Raw genomic sequence first — 22,612 nt, forward strand, 5'->3', positions numbered from 1 at the left:
AAAGCAAGAGAAATACAGTAAGTGTGGTGGGAGGGGATCAGGGTTATGGGGAGTTGGGGGGCACAATTTGGGCTCTGACAGTCCATTTAGGGGTCTTCCTCTCTCTCCCTCTCTCTCCCTCTCTCTCCCCTCTCTCTCCCTCTCTCCCTCTCTCTCCCCTCTCTTTCCCTCGCTCCCTCTCTCTTCCTCTCTCTCCCTCTCTCTCCCCTCTCTCTCCCTCTCTCCCCTCGCTCTCCCCTCTCTCTCCCTCTCTCTTTCCTCTCTCTCCCTCTCTCTCTCCCCCCCTCTCTCCCCCTCTCTCTCCCTCTCTCCCCTCTCTCTCCCTCTCTCTCCCTCTCTCCCCTCTCTCTCCCTCTCTCTCTCCTCTCTCTTCCTCTCTCTCCCTCTCTCTCTCTCCCCCTCTCTCCCCCTCTCTCTCCCTCTCTCCCCTCTCTCTCCCTCTCTCTCCCTCTCTCCCCTCTCTCTTCCTCCCTCTCCCTCTCCCTCCCTCTCTCCCTCTCTCTCTCCTCTCTCTTCCTCTCTCTCCCTCTCTCTCTCTCCCCCTCTCTCCCCCTCTCTCTCCCCTCTCTCCCCTCTCTCTCCCTCTCTCTCCCTCTCTCCCCTCTCTCTTCCTCCCTCTCCCTCTCCCTCCCTCTCTCCCTCTCTCTCCCCTCTCTCTCCCTCTCTCTCCCCTCTCTCTCCCCTCTCTCTCCCTCTCTCCCCTCTCTCTTCCTCCCTGTCCCTCTCCCTCCCTCTCTCCCTCTCTCTCCCCTCTCTCTCCCCTCTCTCCCTCTCTCTCTCTCCCCCTCTCTCCCCCTCTCTCTCCCTCTCTCCCCTCTCTCTTCCTCTCTCTCCCTCTCTCCCCTCTCTCTTCCTCCCTCTCTCCCTCTCTCTCCCCTCTCTCTCCCTCTCTCTTCCTCTCTCTCCCTCTCTCTCCCCTCTCTCTCCCTCTCTCTCCCCTCTCTCTCCCCTCTCTCTTCCTCCCTCTCCCTCTCCCTCCCTCTCTCCCTCTCTCTTCCTCTCTCTTCCTCTCTCCCCTCTCTCTCCCTCTCTCTCCCTCTCTCCCCTCTCTCTTCCTCCCTCTCCCTCTCCCTCGCTCTCTCCCTCTCTCCCCTCTCTCTTCCTCCCTCTCCCTCTCCCTCCCTCTCCCCCTCTCTCTTCCCTCTTCTTCTCTTCTTCCTTCCCTCCTCTTCTTCACTCTCTCTTCCTTCTCCCCTCTCTCTTCCTCTCTCTTCCTCTCTCTCTCCCTCTCTCACCCTCTCTCTCCCTCTCTCTCCCTCTCTCTTCCTCTCTCTCCCTCTCTCTCCCCTCTCTCTCCCTCTCTCTCCCATATGCCCGGATTCCGGATCGGATCCGGACTTCTTCTTTGTCAACCTGCCACTGATCCGCTGACCCGGATTATTAGCAGTCTGCTCAACTCTAATGATAGGTTCTAGACAAATGCTTCATATCATGGGTCGGTGACAATGATGGAGATGGTCATCATCACATCCGGCAGATAACATGGGGTAAGGACAGCTGTTATTAGGTGAGTTCTTGGTGATATATAGGTAAAATATCCTTCTAGGGATGAGAGTACTAGACATGGCGGGGTGAGATGAGGGTCTCCGTGCTTCCCCAGCTCCAGTCACCTCTGTTCTTCATGGCAGATGACCTCCTTTCCTGCGTCTTCCTTCTCTCTGCACCACGGCTGAGGAGTCCACGGCCCACACGTCATGGTGTGTTGACGTCAGAACCTCACAATGTGCACCGTCTAAGAACTACCCGGCTGGCACAGAATCAAAGAAGGAGGAAAATGTCTGCCATGAGAAATAGAAGAGACTGAGGCAGGAGGCCGCCAACAGAGGACTGGGCAGGGAGCGCCACCGGCCGGACAGGGGAGCCGAGAGGTGGAATTATTTTACCCTATACTTAATATGTTCAGGAGTCGGGAGAGATTCCAGACCTTAATGCAACAAGGTCAATTATAGCAGTGAATAAACCTGAATCAAAATGTCCAAATCAGAGTGACCTCCAATGTATCTACAGATTAATGTATAATTTACAGATAATGCTCACAAGTAACCTCACACTGACACATCTCCACCGATACAGTCAGTACACACGCCATGTCACACGCCATGTCACACGCCATATCACACGCCATATCACACGCCATATCACACGCCATATCACACGCCATGTCACACGCCATGTCACACCACACACCATGTCACACGCCATATCACACGCCATATCACACGCCATATCACACGCCATATCACACGCCATATCACACGCCATATCACACGCCATATCACACGCCATATCACACGCCATGTCACACGCCATATCACACGCCATATCACACGCCATATCACACGCCATATCACACGCCATGTCACACGCCATGTCACACGCCATGTCAAACGCAATACTCAGAGGCACACCGATTATAATCATCACACATGTACACAGTTATACATACAGTACATATACATATATAGACACATAGGGCACTCTGTACAATCGGATGCGTCCTTCCTAGAGGATCTTCAGTAGAAGTCCTAGGCTTTCTGTGGTGGATGTGCTGTATGATGGGCTGCAGAACCTGACATTGATATACCTTATTTAAAGGATTTATCAATAGAATCTGCACTAAAATCCTTTTAAAGTTCTAAACATTCAAAACGGGACCTATACACATAGATGAACCATTTCCCACAAATACACACACATACTGTCTGCTGAAATAGGCATCGTAAGATGCCGGTATGTGCCACAGAAGTGGTGTAAACCTGGAGGTCGGTTCTGGTCCTTGTAAAGCCACGTGCGTTTGTTACAGTATTCACAGGGCCCGTGTGACGCCCCAGGGGTGATGATCCCTTTCGGGGACGCCACAGGACTTATTCGACTTGGCAACAGGTAAAGTCAGTTTTATTATATGTCATGTGACGCCACTCACGGCTTGCGGTCAGGGATGTGAAGGACCGCCGATGCAGGTTTTGTGAGCATCTGGGGCTGATGGGGTCTGCAGCTGGATGCTCTAGCCTCCCGTGAGTGAGGCAGGCCCCAGGGGCTCGGGTAAGCAGGGTAGCGGGTCCATGAATAATACAGGTAGAGTCCAAAAGTCTTTAACTGCTTTTACTCACTCTTGTTGTTATTATGGTGAGCGGACCCGGGCGCTGCTGCGATTAGACCAGGTAGGACCAGGTATCCTTTGGGCCGATCTGAGGGTAACCTTTAGCTCACCTACCTAGCACTTCTGTTTTCAGAAAACCCCTGACTTGAAGTACCGTGGGGTCTATCCAGTTAGTTGCAACTGCCTTTTCTCCCTTTTTGGACTGTTTGCCGGCAGCGTGGACCAGGTGAGATGGCTTCAAGCTCTGTCTCCTTATGGGTCCCTGCGTTGCTGCTGAGGCTTGGACTCTGAAGGTTGGTGAGGTACTTGTAGTTCCCCTCACCGTCCAGGTTTAGCAGGTAGTTAAACTTGAGTCTGCTCTAGGGACCTGTTCCCCATACGTGCCTAGTCATCGGCAGTCCCCGTACTCGACTGACTCTTTCTCCGTCTTTCTGACTGACTGACTCGGTAACTGTTCTCCCCCGCCAACTGTCACTACACGTGCAGGGTCTGACTAGTGTGAGCACGCATCTGCGTCTCCTAGCAACCGCTGTTCCACTACCAGACTGGCTCGCTCCACTCCCTTCCTTACAGCCTCTGCACTTTAGCTTCCAGCCCCTCCACTACACCCCTCGATAAGAATTGAAGGCCAACTCCTTCTGGAGACTGCCCAAGGGTCCCATCTAATGGTGTGGGAGACCTGGTTGCTACGTGTTTGTGCGTACACACCTCTTTCCGGCCTTTTAGAACTATCTGGTAGCACTGCCCCAGCATGGGTGCAGTACTTATGCCGGCGTCACATGGTATGATATATATAGTGACGCACATCCGGCATCATCAGACATATCGTACCGTGTGACACCATGGAACAACTGTGAACAAGCAAAAATACTCACCTTATCGTTGCTCGTTGACACGTCGTTCATTTTCAAAAAGTCGGTCCTCCTTCTGTGCTCCGGTTGGTCATCATTCCCGTGGCAGCACACATCGCTCCGTGTGACACCCCGGGAACTATGAACACAGCTTACCTGCATCCCGCTGGCAATGCGGAAGGAAGGAGGTGGGCGGGATGTTACAACCCGCTCATTTCTGCCCCTCTGCTTCTATTGGCCGGCTGCCGTGTGACATCGCTGTGACGCCGCACGTCCCTCCCCCTTCAGGAAGAGGATGTTCGCCGCCCACAGCGACGTTGCCCGGGAGGTAAGTGCGTGTGACGGGGGGTTATTGACTTTGTGTGCCATGGGCAACTAATTGCCTGTGACGCACAAACGACGGGGGCGGGTACGATTGCTCGTGTGATCGCACGATAGATCGTCCCGTGTACCGCCGGCATTAGTGGTGCCTGACCGTGTCAGGGGCGCCACACCAGGTTTACAGATAGCTGGAGAGGTGGGTGGGCCTGGCTATCTACATAGCTCCACCCATGGGTGCGTCTCAGTTGGTAAAATGAGACTGTTTGTTTGGGACATGGTGGTCTGTGAGAAGCGGCCTGTGAGGGAGTGTGCACTGACAGAAGTCAGTGTGAAGAGGCTGCTAATGTAGAGAGGTATGGAGGGCTGCGATGCCCCTCACAGATACCTCAGGAGAAGGAAAATGGACTTTTAAATCTGTCTGTGAATATTGACAGGGGTCAGTGGAATTTGTCAGTGTGTGGAGGTCCGCCAAACCTCCCGAATAGCACAGACTTCAAATCCGGGGTGTGAATACTGACCGGCATGAGTGAACTCACTCGGCGATCCCACAGTCAATAGGACTGTGTTACAGTGTTTTTTTTCCTGCCGAGGTAAGGCTCATGTTATGTTACCTGGAGCGCGGTTTATGTCTGTTTTAATAAACTGGTTGGAGTTTTAATAAATGCGTTCCTGTGTGCTACCTCTAAGGCCTCTTTCCCACGTCAGTATTTTGCATCAGTGTTTCATCAGTGTGTCATCTGTATTTTGATGCCTAAAACAGGAGCGTCTCCAAAACACAGAACAGGTGTCAGTCTTTCAATTATAGTTTTTCTCTGTGAGTTCCACTCCTGGTTTTGGCATCCAAATACTGATGAGATACTGACAAAACACTGATGCAAAATACTGACATGGGAAAGAGGCCTAAGACGCAGCCAAGTGAGTGACCCCCATCACGTGAACTCTCACAGCATGCATACCCTAATATGTACACACATATAAACTAAGAAGACAAAGGAGTCCTGGAGGCGATGATCCGGCCCCACAGAGCTCTGACCTGACCTCTGGGATCAAGAGACAGAAAGATCCGCACAAGCCTCATACAGAGAAGATCTGGGATCAAGAGACAGAAGGATCCGCACAAGCCTCATACAGAGAAGATCTGGGATCAAGAGACAGAAGGATCCGCGCAAGCCTCATACAGAGAAGATCTGGGATCAAGAGACAGAAAGATCCGCACAAGCCTCATACAGGGAAGATCTGGGATCAAGAGACAGAAGGATCCGCGCAAGCCTCATACAGAGAAGATCTGGGATCAAGAGACAGAAGGATCCGCGCAAGCCTCATACAGAGAAGATCTGGGATCAAGAGACAGAAGGATCCGCGCAAGCCTCATACAGAGAAGATCTGGGATCAAGAGACAGAAAGATCCGCACAAGCCTCATACAGGGAAGATCTGGGATCAAGAGACAGAAGGATCCGCGCAAGCCTCATACAGAGAAGATCTGGGATCAAGAGACAGAAGGATCCGCGCAAGCCTCATACAGAGAAGATCTGGGATCAAGAGACAGAAAGATCCGCACAAGCCTCATACAGGGAAGATCTGGGATCAAGAGACAGAAGGATCCGCGCAAGCCTCATACAGAGAAGATCTGGGATCAAGAGACAGAAGGATCCGCGCAAGCCTCATACAGAGAAGATCTGGGATCAAGAGACAGAAAGATCCGCACAAGCCTCATACAGGGAAGATCTGGGATCAAGAGACAGAAGGATCCGCGCAAGCCTCATACAGAGAAGATCTGGGATCAAGAGACAGAAAGATCCGCACAAGCCTCATACAGGGAAGATCTGGGATCAAGAGACAGAAGGATCCGCGCAAGCCTCATACAGAGAAGATCTGGGATCAAGAGATAGAAGGATCCGCGCAAGCCTCATACAGAGAAGATCTGGGATCAAGAGACAGAAAGATCCGCACAAGCCTCATACAGAGAAGATCTGGGATCAAGAGACAGAAGGATCCGCGCAAGCCTCATACAGAGAAGATCTGGGATCAAGAGACATAAAAATACGCACAAGCCTCATACAGAGAAGATCTGGGATCAAGAGACAGAAGGATCCGCGCAAGCCTCATACACAGAAGATCTGGGATCAAGAGACAGAAGGATCCGCGCAAGCCTCATACACAGAAGATCTGGGATCAAGAGACAGAAGGATCCGCGCAAGCCTCATACACAGAAGATCGTGGCTCAGTTACCCAAGATATTTGGAGCAAACTCCTTCCGAGATTCTCCATAACCTGCGAACAAGTGACAATGAGAGTGATGGAGGTGATGGGCGATCACCAAATACTGAGGATGGAGGAGACGGGTGGTCACTGAATACTGAGGATGGAGGAGACGGGCGATCACCAAATACTGAGGACGGAGGAGACGGGCGGTCACTGAATACTGAGGACGGAGGAGACGGGTGGTCACTGAATACTGAGGACGGAGGAGACGGGTGGTCACTGAATACTGAGGATGGAGGAGACGGGCGATCACCAAATACTGAGGACGGAGGAGACGGGCGGTCACTGAATACTGAGGATGGAGGAGACAGGTGGTCACTGAATACTGAGGACGGAGGAGACGGGTGGTCACTGAATACTGAGGACGGAGGAGACGGGTGGTCACTGAATACTGAGGACGGAGGAGACAGGTGGTCACTGAATACTGAGGATGGAGGAGACGGGCGATCACCAAATACTGAGGACGGAGGAGACGGGCGGTCACTGAATACTGAGGATGGAGGAGACGAGCGGTCACTGAATACTGAGTACGGAGGAGACAGGTGGTCACTGAATACTGAGGATGGAGGAGACGGGCGATCACCAAATACTGAGGACGGAGGAGACGGGCGGTCACTGAATACTGAGGACGGAGGAGACGGGTGGTCACTGAATACTGAGGACGGAGGAGACAGGTGGTCACTGAATACTGAGGACGGAGGAGACGGGCGGTCACTGAATACTAAGGACGAAGGAGACGGGTGGTCACTGAATACTGAGGACGGAGGAGACGGGTGGTCACTGAATACTAAGGACGGAGGAGACGGGTGGTCACTGAATACTGAGGACGGAGGAGACGGGTGGTCACTGAATACTGAGGACGGAGGAGACGGGTGGTCACTGAATACTGATGATGCAGAGGGGATTTTCATTTATCTTTTCTTGCTTCACTTTGCGTTTTTTTCAACACACACACATACACATATGTATCTATATATACACACATACACGCAGTATATACACACATATACACATGTACAGTATATACACACATATGTATCTATATATACACACATATACACATGTACAGTATATACACACATGTACAGTATATACACACATATGTATCTATATATACACACATACACGCAGTATATACACACATATACACATGTACAGTATATACACACATATGTATCTATATATACACACATACACGCAGTATATACACACATATACACATGTACAGTATATACACACATATGTATCTATATATACACACATATACACATGTACAGTATATACACACATGTACAGTATATACACACATATACACATGTACAGTATATACACACATATACACATGTACAGTATATACACACATATGTATCTATATATACACACATACACGCAGTATATACACACATATACACATGTACAGTATATACACACATATGTATCTATGTATACACACATACACGCAGTATATACACACATAAACACATGGGCAGTTTGTACACACTTACTTGGCATCTTCTTCCCGGCAGCCAGTGATTTCATCGCGTCCCTCAGTCTTTTCTCGTGTTCCCCGGTTGTCTTGTCTTGCTCACTGAAGAGCAGCAGATGGATGGCGTATTTCTTGATGCTGGGCTGAGTGGTTAGAAGCCTTTCCTTTTCTTCATCGTTGCTGTCTTTCAGATCATCGATCACCACGATCACATTTTGCCTCCCTGAGGACAAGATATGTTGGATATTTGTGAGCTCACGGTATATAGCACCTGTGATTATTGCCCCCAGTCAGTGGCATAACTTGAAGCTCATAGAACTTTTGGGGCCTCTTAGGCTCCGGGGCCCAGGTGCTATTGCAACCCCTGCACCTATTTTGTTTACACCCCTGCCCCCAGTAGTCTTTCCTGTGCCACTTACTGAGGATTTGGCTCATGGTCTCCAGCTCCTCATCGTACAGGGAGTCGGTCACGTCGGTCACATTCACTCGGCCCCTGTTCTTGGTGTGATACAGGATCCCGAAGGAGCAGACACCTAGTTCTTCATAAAACTTCAGAGTTTGGTTATTGGATATATAAAAGGGTCTGACGCTGGAGACCTCCCGACTCAGATATGGAGACTTGAGCTCCGTCTCTATCCAGGAGTAATCGGTGTTAGAAGATCGAGAGAAGATCCCAACAATCCCGAGCTTCTGAAACAGAGAAGTAATGGGTAATGATTACCAATCCTGGGTGGTCGAGATGTCCTATGTCCAGGACTTTAATATCAGCACACTGGTGTTAGAAGATGAGAAGGACCGATGTAACATCATAGTCACATGACCAAAGGTCCTTCACCCTGAGGAAGATCAAAGGAACCACAGGGGAGGAGGCAGCCGGGAGCGCCGGCCTACACTCTCCTTACACCTCCAGCATCAGCCCCAGGAGAGGGGAGAGAATGCAAAGTTTAAGGTCTCAGTGCAGTTTGGGGAAGACTTCTGCTACGAGTGGGAGATGTAGGAAAGGGCACGGTGCTGGTGTGAGGGGTGGGGGCAAAATACTGCGATAACTGGGGATGAATGATAGTGGAGGGGCACAGTGCTGAGGGAGAGATGGGAAAAGGGGGCACAGTGCTACAAACCCTGGGTAAGTGGTGGTAAAGGAGGCAGTGCTGCTACCGGTGGGGAGGGGGCAAAGTACTGCGAACAGTGCCAGAGGGGTAGGGAGAACATTACTGCTGCTGGTGGGGAGGAGGACACAGTACTGGGGACAGTGCCAGAGGGGTAGGGAGAACATTACTGCTGCTGGTGGGGAGGAGGACACAGTACTGCGAACAGTGCCAGAGGAGTAGGGAAAACATTACTGCTGCTGCTGCTGGGGAGGAGGACACAGTACTGGGGACAGTGCCAGAGGGGTAGGGAGAACATTACTGCTGCTGGTGGGGAGGAGGACACAGTACTGGGGACAGTGCCAGAGGGGTAGGGAGAACATTACTGCTGCTGGTGGGGAGGAGGACACAGTACTGCGAACAGTGCCAGGGGGGTAGGGAGAACATTACTGCTGCTGGTGGGGAGGAGGACACAGTACTGGGGACAGTGCCAGAGGGGTAGGGAGAACATTACTGCTGCTGGTGGGGAGGAGGACACAGTACTGCGAACAGTGCCAGGGGGGTAGGGAGAACATTACTGCTGCTTGTGGGGAGGAGGACACAGTACTGCGGACAGTGCCAGAGGGGTAGGGAGAACATTACTGCTGCTGGTGGAGAGGAGGACACAGTACTGGGGACAGTGCCAGGGGGGTAGGGGGAACATTGCTGCTGCTGGTGGGGAGGAGGACACAGTACTGCGGACAGTGCGGACTGAAGGGAATTGCCAGTAAATGTGGAGAGGAGGGGGATGGTGCTGCACTGCTTTGTTTGGTACCGCTAAGAAAGATAGATGATACACTGAGGAAAATAAGTATTTTATCCTCTGACAATTTTACAACTTTTCCCTCCTACAAAGAATAGAGAGGCCTGTAGGTTTTATCGTGGGTTTCACTTCAACAGTAACAGGCAGAATCCCAAAAAATTCGGGAAATCCCATCGTATGATTTATAAATAATTAATTTACAGTTTATTTGATACAATAGAAAAACAGAACTTAATATTTGGTAGAAACCTTTGTTTGCAGCTACAGAGGTCGGACGTTTTCGGTCGTTTTTGACCAGGTTTGCACACACTGCAGCAGGGATTTCTTTCAGGTCACGCCTCCATACAGATTTTCTCCAGATCTTTCAGGTCACTCTTCCATACAGATCATCTCCAGATCCTTCAGGTCACGCCTCCATACAGATCTTCTCCAGATCTTTCAGGTCACTCCTCCATACAGATCTTCTCCAGATCTTTCAGGTCACTCCTCCATACAGATCTTCTTCAGATCTTTCAGGTCACTCCTCCATACAGATCTTCTCCAGATCTTTCAGGTCACGCCTCCATACAGATTTTCTCCAGATCTTTCAGGTCACTCTTCCATACAGATCATCTCCAGATCCTTCAGGTCACGCCTCCATACAGATCTTCTCCAGATCTTTCAGGTCACTCCTCCATACAGATCTTCTCCAGATCTTTCAGGTCACTCCTCCATACAGATCTTCTTCAGATCTTTCAGGTCACTCCTCCATACAGATCTTCTCCAGATCTTTCAGGTCACTCCTCCATACAGATTTTCTCCAGATCTTTCAGGTGACTCCTCTATACAGATCTTCTTCAGATCTTTCAGGTCACTCCTCCACACAGATCTTCTTCAGATCTTTCAGGTCACTCCTCCATACAGATCTTCTCCAGATCTTTCAGGTCACTCCTCCATACAGATTTTCTCCAGATCTTTCAGGTGACTCCTCTATACAGATCTTCTCCAGATCTCTCAGGTCACTCCTCCAAACAGATCTTCTTCAGATCTTTCAGGTCACTCCTCCACACAGATCTTCTCCAGATCTTTCAGGTCACTCCTCCATAGTGTACTGATCTTCTCCAGGTCTTTCAGGTCACTCCATACAGATCTCCAGATCTTTCAGGTCACTCCATACAGATCTTCTCCAGGTCTTTCAGGTCACTCCTCTATACTGATCTTCTCCAGATCTTTCAGGTCACTCCTCCATACAGATCTTCTTCAGATCTTTCAGGTCACTCCTCCAAACAGATCTTCTTCAGATCTTTCAGGTCACTCCTCCACACAGATCTTCTCCAGATCTTTCAGGTCACTCCATACAGATCTCCAGATCTTTCAGGTCACTCCATACAGATCTTCTCCAGGTCTTTCAGGTCACTCCTCTATACTGATCTTCTCCAGATCTTTCAGGTCACTCCTCCATACAGATTTCCAGATCTTTCAGGTCACTCCTCCATACAGATCTCCAGATCTTTCAGGTTACTCCTCAGTACATATCTGTGGCACCCCTGAGGCTTCAGTCGCCACAGAGTATTGCACCCAAATTGGGTATAATGCTAAACCCGGTTACTGAGGAGGTCAGTCCCTGTTTCACTACATTACACACTCAAATACACACCAGGTTGCCCTGTTCCCACTGGAGACTGGGCTAGGGTCGGGTAAAAAGGGGTCGACAACAGAGAGGTATTTATAGGATGTCCTCAACAGGGGCCCCAGTCCCACTAGCTTATGACCTGGGAGGGGGGAGGTGCAGCCGCAAGGGGAGTCAGGAGCCACCACAACAGTTAGTGGAGTTCTCCAGCAGGAGAGGAAGGGAACAGACGTGACTCACAGGTGCTTCGGTGGGAAGGAGGAGAAAGTTCACATGGTTGCCGTGGGGAGAGTGAATCTGCTCCACACGGAACCGACGCCACACAGGGCGGCAGGACCCCAGGGAAGATCATACTTCACGTTGGTTTTCCAGAATTTGCCTAGACGGGGAAAGTTTCAAGCTTCCCTGACCACACAGCGCCCGGCAACACAGTGCCAGAGAGGATCCGGGGTCTCGCATCAAGCCAGACCCCACATCAGAACCATGGCACCTGCAGTAGGGACAAGAGTACATCTCGTGAAACCCAGGGTACCCTCGTAGTTTCAAGCCTGGGAATCCACAGACAGGCGTTACAAGGAGAAACCCACCGAACACTAAACCGGACTGATCTCTAAAGAGATTCGGGTTAGACAGAGCCCATCATAGCAAGTGACCGGTATTACCTGGGTGAGTGGCACAGCACTAACAGTGAGTAATACAACCTAGAACCACAGCCATAGACTGACTCTTTATTACCGGTACTGCCGCTCCGAGCCGCCATTACTACTCCCCTCATTATCCTCCTCGGGGCCCGCTCCACCTGTGGAGAGCGATACCATCCCTGGCTTCTACTACCCCGGAGGACAGCGACAGCAGCGACGGCCCATTCCCTGGCCTCATACCACAGGTGGCGTCACGACAAACACCTCATTACTACCCCCATCATCCATCCCCAGCCATCTTCTGGATGCCTCGGGGCAACGGAGCCGGGCTAAGGCCAACCGTGATAATGACAGTCGATGGCCCGGCGACGAGTAGGTTAAATGCACCTGCCCCGTGGGGCGCTACAGATCTTCTCCAGATCTTTCAGGAAACTCCTCCATACAGATATATCTTTCAAGTAACTCCTCCATACAGATCTCCAAATTTTGGGGCTATTGTTGGGCAACAATGAGTTTAAGCTCCTCCACAGATTTTCTCTTGGGTTCAGGTCTGGAGACTGGTTAGGCCACTCCAGGACCTTGAAATTCTTCTTACGGAGCCGCTCCTTAGTGGTACTAACTGTGTGCTTCAGGTCATTGTCATGCTGGAAGACCCAGCCATGACCCATCTTCAATGCTCTTTACTGAGGGAAGGAGGTTGTTGGCCAAAATCTGGCAATACCGGACCCCATCCATCCTCCCTTCAATATGGTGCAACCGTCCTGTCCCCTTTGCCGAACAGCACTGCAAAGTATGATGTTTACACCGCCATGCTTCACAGTTGGGACAGTGTTCTTGGGGTTGTACTCATCCTTATTCTTCCTCTAAACACGGTGCGTAGAGTTGATACCAAAACGTTCAATTTTGGTCTTCTTTCATGCAATAAAATGCAAATTAATTATTTATAAATCACACAATGGGGTTTTCTGGATTTGTTTTTATTCTATCACAGTTGAAGTTACGTACGATAAAAATGACAGATCTCTCCATTCTGTGTAGGTGGGAAAACTGCAAAATCAGCAGAGGATCTTATTTTCCCCACTGTAGATTATAGATAGATAGATAGATAGATAGAGGGATAGATAGATAGAGGGATAGATAGAGGGATAGATAGAGGGATAGATAGATAGAAGGATAGATAGATAGATAGATAGATAGATAGATAGATAGATAGATAGATAGATAGATAGATAGAGGGATAGATAGATAGATAGATAGATAGATAGATAGATAGATAGATAGATAGATAGATAGATAGATAGAAAGATAGATAGATAGATAGATAGATAGATAGATAGATAGATAGATGAGATATATGTGATGGCTCTCACCCCTGGAGGTCTTGTTTCTTCTTCTCCATCATCTGGTGAACAGAAAGATAAACTATATTTCACTAATTACAATTTTGTTAATGACATCACAATACATTAAGTAAGTAAGTGACCCCTGTTACGACTCACAGTGTGGAAGTGAACTGTTCTTAATTAGGCCAGACATATGGGTACTATTGTTTGTTAAATCAAGAGAAGTTAACCATTGTCTCTTCCCAGACTGATCAGAGCCCTATTCTCTGTAAATGTAGATTTCCTCAGCCCCTATTACTACATAGTTCAAAGGAAAATTATGCAGTCTGATTGAACTTGGACCAATGAGACCAATGGACCAATGGACCAATCTCCAACCAATCCTGTAAAAGAACTGAGTGGTATAAAAAGGCCTTGCTTCTGTCACCAGGACTAGACTCTATATGACTCCAGCTGAGGAGCCTCGGTTCAAGCTGGGAGAATCACTGAACTGCTTTACTTAAAGACGGATTCTGCATCATTTCAGCCGAGGAGCTTTGGTTCTAGCTGAGGAGACACAGAACTGCTTCACTTCGGATATTCTACAGGATTCAGCCTAGGATCCACGGTGCCAGCTTGAGGATCACAGAACTGCTTCACTGCTCAAAGCTGAGTCCACAAAGTCACTTGGAGAACCCAGGATGGGACTATTCAGTCACCTGACAGGGTGCTGCTGTACTGAGATAGTTGGCCCAGGAAGCCCCGAAGTCCTGAAGATTCTACTCCCTGGCGGGCCAGTGGAAGCGTGGGACTGTGTAGTTTGTACCACTTTGTGTTCTTGTTGGGAAGTTACAATATGTTTTTGTCTGTTGGCAACCAATAAAGACTCACCAATGTGTGGTTCCTTACCCTGTGGTGTCTCAGTAGTGTTCTGCCCACGGGGAAGAAGTGCGGGCATTCAGTTGGATGAGCCCTGGTCCATGCAGCCAGACCAGTGGATGACAGCACCCACTGACCCTTGTGTCTCCACAGACAGGAGAGCACCCACATACCCTCGTGTCTCCACAACCCCTTCGTTGTTGTATGGAGCCCCTGCATTCTCATACAGTTCTGTGGTGTCCATGAGAGGAGGGATTACCGTGAGGAGGGTGAGGCTTATGCACGTTGTAAAAACATTAAAATTAATACATCTAGTTATTAAATATTTTATAGTAGGACATATATGTTCACAGTTCTGTTTATGTTGGAGGGCATAGTTTATTAATAGAGTTCTTATAAGGAATAAATATTAAAATATCCATATTGAATATACATAAGTGCTGACGTGGAAGGATATATATATTCTTCTGGAAGCTTCTAGAGATTACACCATGTGACATGCGTCCAGCAGTAATTTCCCTATATGGACTGGACAGTTGTCATATAACACACGATGGAGGGGGCTACTGGTCGCTCCTGCACGTTGTCAGCTGTCCGAGAAGGCTCCGAGGCTGCAACATGAACACATGCTGTCCAGCCTAGGGGATATCACCCCCGCTTTGCCATTCAGAATCCAAGGAAAGATGGATGAAGATTTTCTATTGATCAGTATGGACTAAATGAACTCTTTTACGTAAGCTAACGAAATATATTATTTTTCCTTTCTGTAACTGAACCCTGGCAACCATTTTTTTAAATAGATAAAATACATTTATTTTTTACATTTTTGAAGTCCTTTCTTTCTTGCGCTTTTACGTATTTGAAGAAAAATATATTTAAGAGTATATTTTTTAACATTTGGCGAGCTCAGTCATTCGTGTTTTTTTTTTCATTTTTGTGCTTCTTCCTTCACTTTGCATAAGGGGGGACAGACAGAGACATATGCCTCCTGCAAAGTGAGAGGGAATCGAAAATTTATAAAAATCACGCAGAACCTAGGAAATACGTATAAGTCAAGTTGCATGAAAGTTTTTTAAATCAACTTTAAAGACTTTACAAAGCCACAGAAGTTAACTTTTGACGTATTTTTTGAGCAAGAAAGATAGGGTCAGTCCATAAGAAGTATTGGACGTGCTGAGCAAGGTGAATCAAGTCTTAGAGGATCATCCATCAGATCATCTGATCAGTTCAGGTAAGAAAATGGATTTTATCTCTTCATATGTTAAGCAAAGTAAAATTCAGTTCACTTATTCAGATATTTCTAATGTGGAAGAGATTTGGTTACGCTTTTATGGGGAGTGTGAACTTGAGAATTCATGTATAGAATGTGCAAGGTCTTTTAATAGAGAGAAACAGAAAATCAGAAATATCTGTCATTTAGTCTATGATTTTCACAAGTTAATTGTAGAAAAATGTAAAAATGGTGGAAATAGACAACCTGAATTGTCAGGAGAGTTAGTGACAGAGAGATCCAAAGACTGCTTAGAACCTGGAATGTCAGTCAGTAAAATTGTGAATTCTGACTGTAATGTTGCAAATGAAAAGTCAGATTTAGACTGTAATTTTGCAAATCAGAATCTTGACAATGGCGACAGACACGTGCTGCCTAATCAAGGTGACTTTCAGCATACTGAGAAAGAAGCAGGAAATGACGTAGAGAAGCCAGAAGGGGGAGGAGCCAGAGTGAGACACGTGCAGAAAGTTGTCAGAGAAGGACACGTGCAGAGAGAAGATGGCGACGATCAGTTTAAAAAAATAGAACAGACTAAGTTAGGAATTAAACTTAGAAAGAGTCTATTGGACATATGGAAATTAATTCCCGTATATAATCCTAAAATACATGTTTGCAGAAATTCAGAGATATTTGAAAGTTCCGTTGAGAAGTTAAATTTAACCAATAGTGAGACGAATCAGTTATTCCGTATGTGGATACCTCAGCATTTCTTTAGACAATTGGCATTAAAAAAGTCTTCTGACAATGAGACATTTGATTGTTCAAATGATAACGATATCATAAGGCTGAAAAATCTCATCTTCTGTGCAAGGAATGAATCTGATCCAAATTATGTTATTATGTTAAAGGAATTACAAATTGAACAGAATGAGAGTACGTTCTCATTTATGTCCGTTTTTGAACGTTTGTATAGGGCGGTCATTCCAAATGTCAGATTGGATGGAATGATACATTTATTCATCAAGAAATTTAATTTCCTTGATAATGCAGCCTGTGCGGTGGCATTAAATAAAAAGTCCCTATTCAAATGTACGACATTTATCGATTTTGTTAGAAATCGCCAAAGTCAATCAAAACAGAAATTAATTAATTCTGAAAAACCAACACGAAAAAGTTAGAGTTTCTGTGAAAAACCAACAGTGTCTCCCAGATCCAAATATTTCTGTGACAGGATATATGAAATTCGCAGGAAAATGCATATGTGTTACAAACCATACAATCCATCCCAATTATTATCATCTAAAAATCTTTTTCCACAGGAAAAACCTTTGTTTCCCTTGTCACCAGTGAAGGGATTGGTCACTGGGATTGATGGTCCCAGACAAATGATGAGTAAAAGCTTTGAAAGACAGAAACAGGTGTCTTGTGCAGATCCTCTCCCCGGGTTAGAATTTGACCGTCAGCAATAGCTGGGAGACGTTCTTTCTCATTTAAGAACAAAACTTGAGTTACAACGAATCTTTGAAGAAAAATTTAGGTTTGGTCTTCAGCTAAATAAAGTGGATTTCTGGGTAAATTAATTTTATTGTTTGATAAGCATGATTATTCATATACAGTGAATCTATGCATATATATATATATATATATATATATATATATATATATATATATATATATATATATATATATATTAAAGGTAGTGATAGTAAATCAAGGTCATATTTTCATTTAGTAAAATTATAGTTTAATGTTATAAATTAATAATTTGATCTCTGTATATGAATAATAATATTTAAAATGAAATAATAAGAGAAAGTAACAGATTCTAAGTGTTTCATTTTTATCATAAATATGATAATAATTTTATTCTTTTATTTCCCTCAGAATTTTTCAGTAAAGCAGATTGATGAAGTATTAACTTTTTATTTATACATTTGTTCTTGTCCTCAATCAGGTAACATATATCTTATTGTGAAAGATTAATCGCGAAAGCATGATTAATAATAATTATTATTTTCTCAGGTACCAATTGCCAGAGAACTATTACTTTAACGTTTCTTTTATGAATATATATCTTCTTTAGAGTTATTAGAAATGTAATCTGAGCTTTGGAGTGTAGTAAAACTGCTTGCTGTTTTGGAATGGTGTTCTTTGCACGTAACCAGAGCATGTGACTTTTGAATTACTAAAGCTAATAATAAATGTTTGTTCTATGGTCAAATGTACAGTATGTAATACATTGGAATTTGTATTTTTCAAGAAGTACTTCAAATTAGTAAGATAATTTTTGAAATGCGCATAGAATAATTGGGAAAAAAAGGGATATGTGTCTGTCAGTTTCTATGTAGAAGTATATGTTAAAGAACCATGACAGTCTTGTGTGCATAGATGTGTCTATGAATGATTGATTGTCTGAGCAGCTGCCGATGTCAAGTACTTGGATACAGAAAAAAAATAAAAAGGGAATTTTTGTTTTAACTTTGAGGTTATAATATATGTATGTATACTATTAGAATAAATAAGTTATAGTAAATAAGTAGAAATGGAGGAATTTATACCGAATATATCTTATTCTTAGACATATTTCTTTAGTATAGAGATGTTAGGATTTTTTATTAAGAGTAAATTTTAATTTAATTTAATCTTGACATATTGATTTTTATAATATCATATTTCATGATATTGAAAGGGAAAGGTTTGGTCTCAATCACACATTTATATTTGATAAATATATGTGTTTACAGGATACTTTAATAATTAATATTTCAAGTACAAAGGAAGAATTGGGAATAAAAAAAAATATATTTGAAGTATATCATAATGCATTTATATACTAAGAGAAGAGTATTATTTGCAAGGTTACATGACTTCATTATTTTTATAGGTTACTGATATGATAGGTATGGAAATCCTATAAAATACTGGTAACATTAAGGTTATGTATTATTAAAGACATAGGTGTTATATACATAGAAGGCCTTATTTTTATTTCAATTTTTATTTTTATTCCGATTTTCATTTTTCCTTTTATTCCTATTTTTTATATTAATTATTATTATTTAATATACACATTTTTAATCAAAATTTTAATTCTACAATTTTTATTTTTCCTTCAAATTTTAAATATCTCAATTGAGAAAACACTTCAATATTTAGTTAAGTAATATCTAATATAAGAATATTACTTTATTAAATATGAATCATATTAAAAGGGAAAGTTCCAATTTTTGGAAGAAAAAGAATACTTCCTAGTTATACATTATTTTTATATTAGTATGTTAACACAATAAGGATGAAATATTGCTTATAGTTACACATTTTCTTATAAAGTTGGTTATTTAATAAATAATAGACAAATCAAATAAATTAAATTAGAGTAATAAAGATGGAAGATTGAGGTACATCTAGGTTTACCTTCCTATATTTACAAATAATATTTATATTATATTTTTAATCAATAATAATTTATAATGGGTATTATTGTGTTTTGATGGAATCATCCAGTCTTTCCTAAAAGGTTATTTGCTTTGGTTTATAATTTTACAAATGATCTAACTAAATAAGCCACATTGTTACCTTTCATATTTATAATATAATACATGTTTTAGGTACACATTATATTATTTCATATTGTATATTATATTTTGGTTACATTCAACACATTGCCACCTATGGGTTTGGAAGGGTAATGCACCAATGACAAAAAAGGTCATTACATGAGAATACTACTCTATACCATTATGCAGTATTATTACATCATTCTAAGTATCAATTATATTAATACTTGTACGATAATAATAATGACATGGTATTATAGTATTAGAGTTATGATACGCTGTGACATTTATTAGTGATAGTTATTGCCATATTTGGTATCTAGATTAGGGAATGAAGTCTTCAATCAAGATTACAGAAGATAAAAAAGACTTTATAATTTTCCTAAAGTTAAAAGGATTCTGCAAAAAGGTCCAAAAGGTAACGTCTCAAATGAGACTGTGAAACATACCAAATACACTTACCGTGTTTGCACCTCAGAAACACAGTGATCCTATGGTTCCAGGATGGACAATGACACATGGTCTGTGCTTTAGGACCTCACTACAGTTACTAAGAAGAGCAATGACGTGTTAAAGTTAACCCCTGTCGTGCTGACCAAGAATGTCTTAACATCTGTTCCAGGATTTGACAACAGGCAGCATGGAGGATAAAGGTGACTAATGTAAATTACACTGCACAGACATCAAAGACTTCTGCTATTCTTCTACACTCTTGAACTGTGGTTTATCAACATTGGCTATGGACTTTGTAATAAAGAATAAAGTTTATGGACTTGATCTAACGATGATAAACACAATACGGGACTGTTTAAATTGGTAACCATTCATTTTTTATCAAAGGATTTATTTCTAAGAGACTGTGTTTAAGCCAGATTACATCGGAGATAAGAAGACATCAACTCAGAGGACATCATATGGTGACCGGATTTGTTTTTGCATTTCTTTTTAGGTCTAGCGAAGTATAGTTATATATTTTTATATGATTGATCAGTCACGGCCTATCATAACATGAATCCATATTATTATATTATTGAACTTACAACATGAATAATGCAGATTAATTATTATTCATCATTATTATTGATATTAATCCATTATCGCCAAATAAGGAAAGAAGATTTGTTATTTTAATGATGTATTAATTAATTTTCGGGGTTACTTCACCCGCTTCAAGGGGGGATTGTAAAAACATTAAAATTAATACATCTAGTTATTAAATATTTTATAGTAGGACATATATGTTCACAGTTCTGTTTATGTTGGAGGGCATAGTTTATTAATAGAGTTCTCATAAGGAATAAATATTAAAATATCCATATTGAATATACATAAGTGCTGATGTGGAAGGATATATATATTCTTCTGGAAGCTTCTAGAGATTACACCATGTGACATGCGTCCAGCAGTAATTTCCCTATATGGACTGGACAGTTGTCATATAACACACGATGGAGGGGGCTACTGGTCGCTCCTGCACGTTGTCAGCTGTCCGAGAAGGCTCCGAGGCTGCAAGATGAACACATGCTGTCCAGCCTAGGGGATATCACCCCCGCTTTGCCATTCAGAATCCAAGGAAAGATGGATGAAGATTTTTCTATTGATCAGTATGGACTAAATGAACTCTTTTACGTAAGCTAACGGAATATATTATTTTTCCTTTCTGTAACTGAACCCTGGTAACCATTTTTTTAAATAGATAAAATACATTTATTTTTTACATTTTTGAAGTCCTTTCTTTCATGCGCTTTTACGTATTTGAAGAAAAATATATTTAAGAGTATATTTTTTAACACACGTCAGTGAAGATGTCGGCACAGCCTCTACCAAGGAACAATGGCCGGTGACTACGGAGGGAGGACAGTCCGGGGCTGATTACTCCCCATCTACAGATACAGATTGCCCCTCTCTATATATTATGCTAGCTGTACTACCCGGCTTTGCCCTGGTTAATAACTGCTGTTAACAAAATAGAATGTATTAACAAAAATGTATTCTGCACACAAAAAAACACAAAACAAATAGATATAAATGTAATTATAATGTCTGTCTCCCCCTCTGTATATATCTCTCTGTGTGTCTCTCTCTATCTCTTTGTCTGTCTGTCTCTTTCCCTGTCTGTCTTCACCTGTCTCTCTCTTTCCCTCTCATTCCCTGTCTGTCTCTTTCCCTCTGTCTCTTTCCCTGTGTCTGTCTCTTTGTCTGTCTCTTTACATGTCTGTGTCTGTCTCTTACCCTGTCTCTTTCCCTCTCTTTCCCTGTCTGTCTGTTTCCCTGTGTCTCTCTCTATCTCTTTGTCTGTGTCTTTCCCTGTCTGTCTTAACCTTTCTCTCTCTTTCCCTCTCTTTCCCTGTCTGTCTCTTCCCCTCTCTTTCCCTCTCTTTCCCTGCCTGTCTCTTTCCCTCTCTTTCCCTGTCTGTCTCTTTCCCTCTTTTTCTTTCCCTGTGTCTGTCTCCTTGTCTGTCTCTTTACCTGTCTTTGTCTGTCTCTTACCCTGTCTGCCTCTTTCCCTCTCTTTCCCTGTCTGTCTGTTTCCCTGTGTCTGTCTCTTTGTCTGTGTCTGTCTCTTTACCTGTCTGTGTCTGTCTCTTACCCTGTCTCTTTCCCTCTCTTTCCCTGTCTGTCTGTTTCCCTGTGTCTCTATCTCTTTGTCTGTGTCTTTCCCTGTCTGTCTTAACCTTTCTCTCTCTTTCCCTCTCTTTCCCTGTCTGTCTCTTCCCCTCTCTTTCCCTCTCTTTCCCTGCCTGTCTCTTTCCCTCTCTTTCCCTGTCTGTCTCTTTCCTTCTTTCTCTTTCCCTGTGTCTCTTTGTCTGTCTCTTTACCTGTCTTTGTCTGACTCTTACCCTGTCTGTCTCTTTCCCTCTCTTTCCCTGTCTGTCTCTTTCCCTCTTTCCCTCTGTCTCTTTCCCTGTCTGTCTGTTTCCCTATGTCTGTCTCTGTCTCTTTGTCTGTGTCTGTCTCTTTACCTGTCTGTGTCTGTCTCTTAACCTGCCTGTCTCTTTCCCTCTCTTTTCCTCTCTGTCTCTTTCCCTGTCAGTCTGTCTCTTTGTCTGTGTCTGTCTTTTTGTGTCTGTCTCTTACCCTGTCTATGTCTGTTTCTTACCCTGTCTGTGTCTGCCTCTTTCTCTGTCTGTGTCTGCCTCTTTCCCTGGCTGCATTGTGACACACCAACATTCCATATAAGGGCGTGGCTGCGCATTCTTCTAAAGTTGTGGCTGCACTGTGGCTCCCAGCTCCATTCGCTTTAGTGGAGGCAGGTTTTTTGGTGAATAACTGTAAAGCGCGGGGTTAAAATTTCCCCTCAAAACATAGCCTATGACGCTCTCGGGGTCTAGAAGTGTGAGTGTGCAAAATTTTGTGTCTGTAGCTGCGACGGCGCAGATGCCAATCCCGGACATAAACACACACACACACACATTCAGCTTTATATATTAGATTGTGGGGTGCATTGTCTATACTTTTCGGGCAGTTTTCCAATTAGTTTTG

At 44.3% G+C, this 22,612-nt stretch overlaps 1 protein-coding gene across 1 annotated transcript in view; it reads right to left on the reverse strand.

Moving 5' to 3' along the window:
• The window catches only part of LOC142246577 (uncharacterized), a 112,603-nt gene that overhangs the window by 7,526 nt on the left and 82,465 nt on the right, over positions 1-22,612 (reverse strand). The window contains exons 7-9 of the mRNA XM_075319643.1: positions 13,529-13,560; positions 8,441-8,711; positions 8,041-8,244 (exon numbers count right to left, since the gene is read on the reverse strand). Of these exons, the coding sequence (XP_075175758.1) occupies positions 8,041-8,244; positions 8,441-8,711; positions 13,529-13,560 (507 nt within the window). The remainder of the gene's footprint in view (positions 1-8,040; positions 8,245-8,440; positions 8,712-13,528; positions 13,561-22,612) is intronic.

This window comes from Anomaloglossus baeobatrachus, chromosome 7, assembly GCF_048569485.1.
Source record: "Anomaloglossus baeobatrachus isolate aAnoBae1 chromosome 7, aAnoBae1.hap1, whole genome shotgun sequence".
In the NCBI taxonomy this organism is placed as follows: Eukaryota; Metazoa; Chordata; class Amphibia; order Anura; family Aromobatidae; genus Anomaloglossus; species Anomaloglossus baeobatrachus.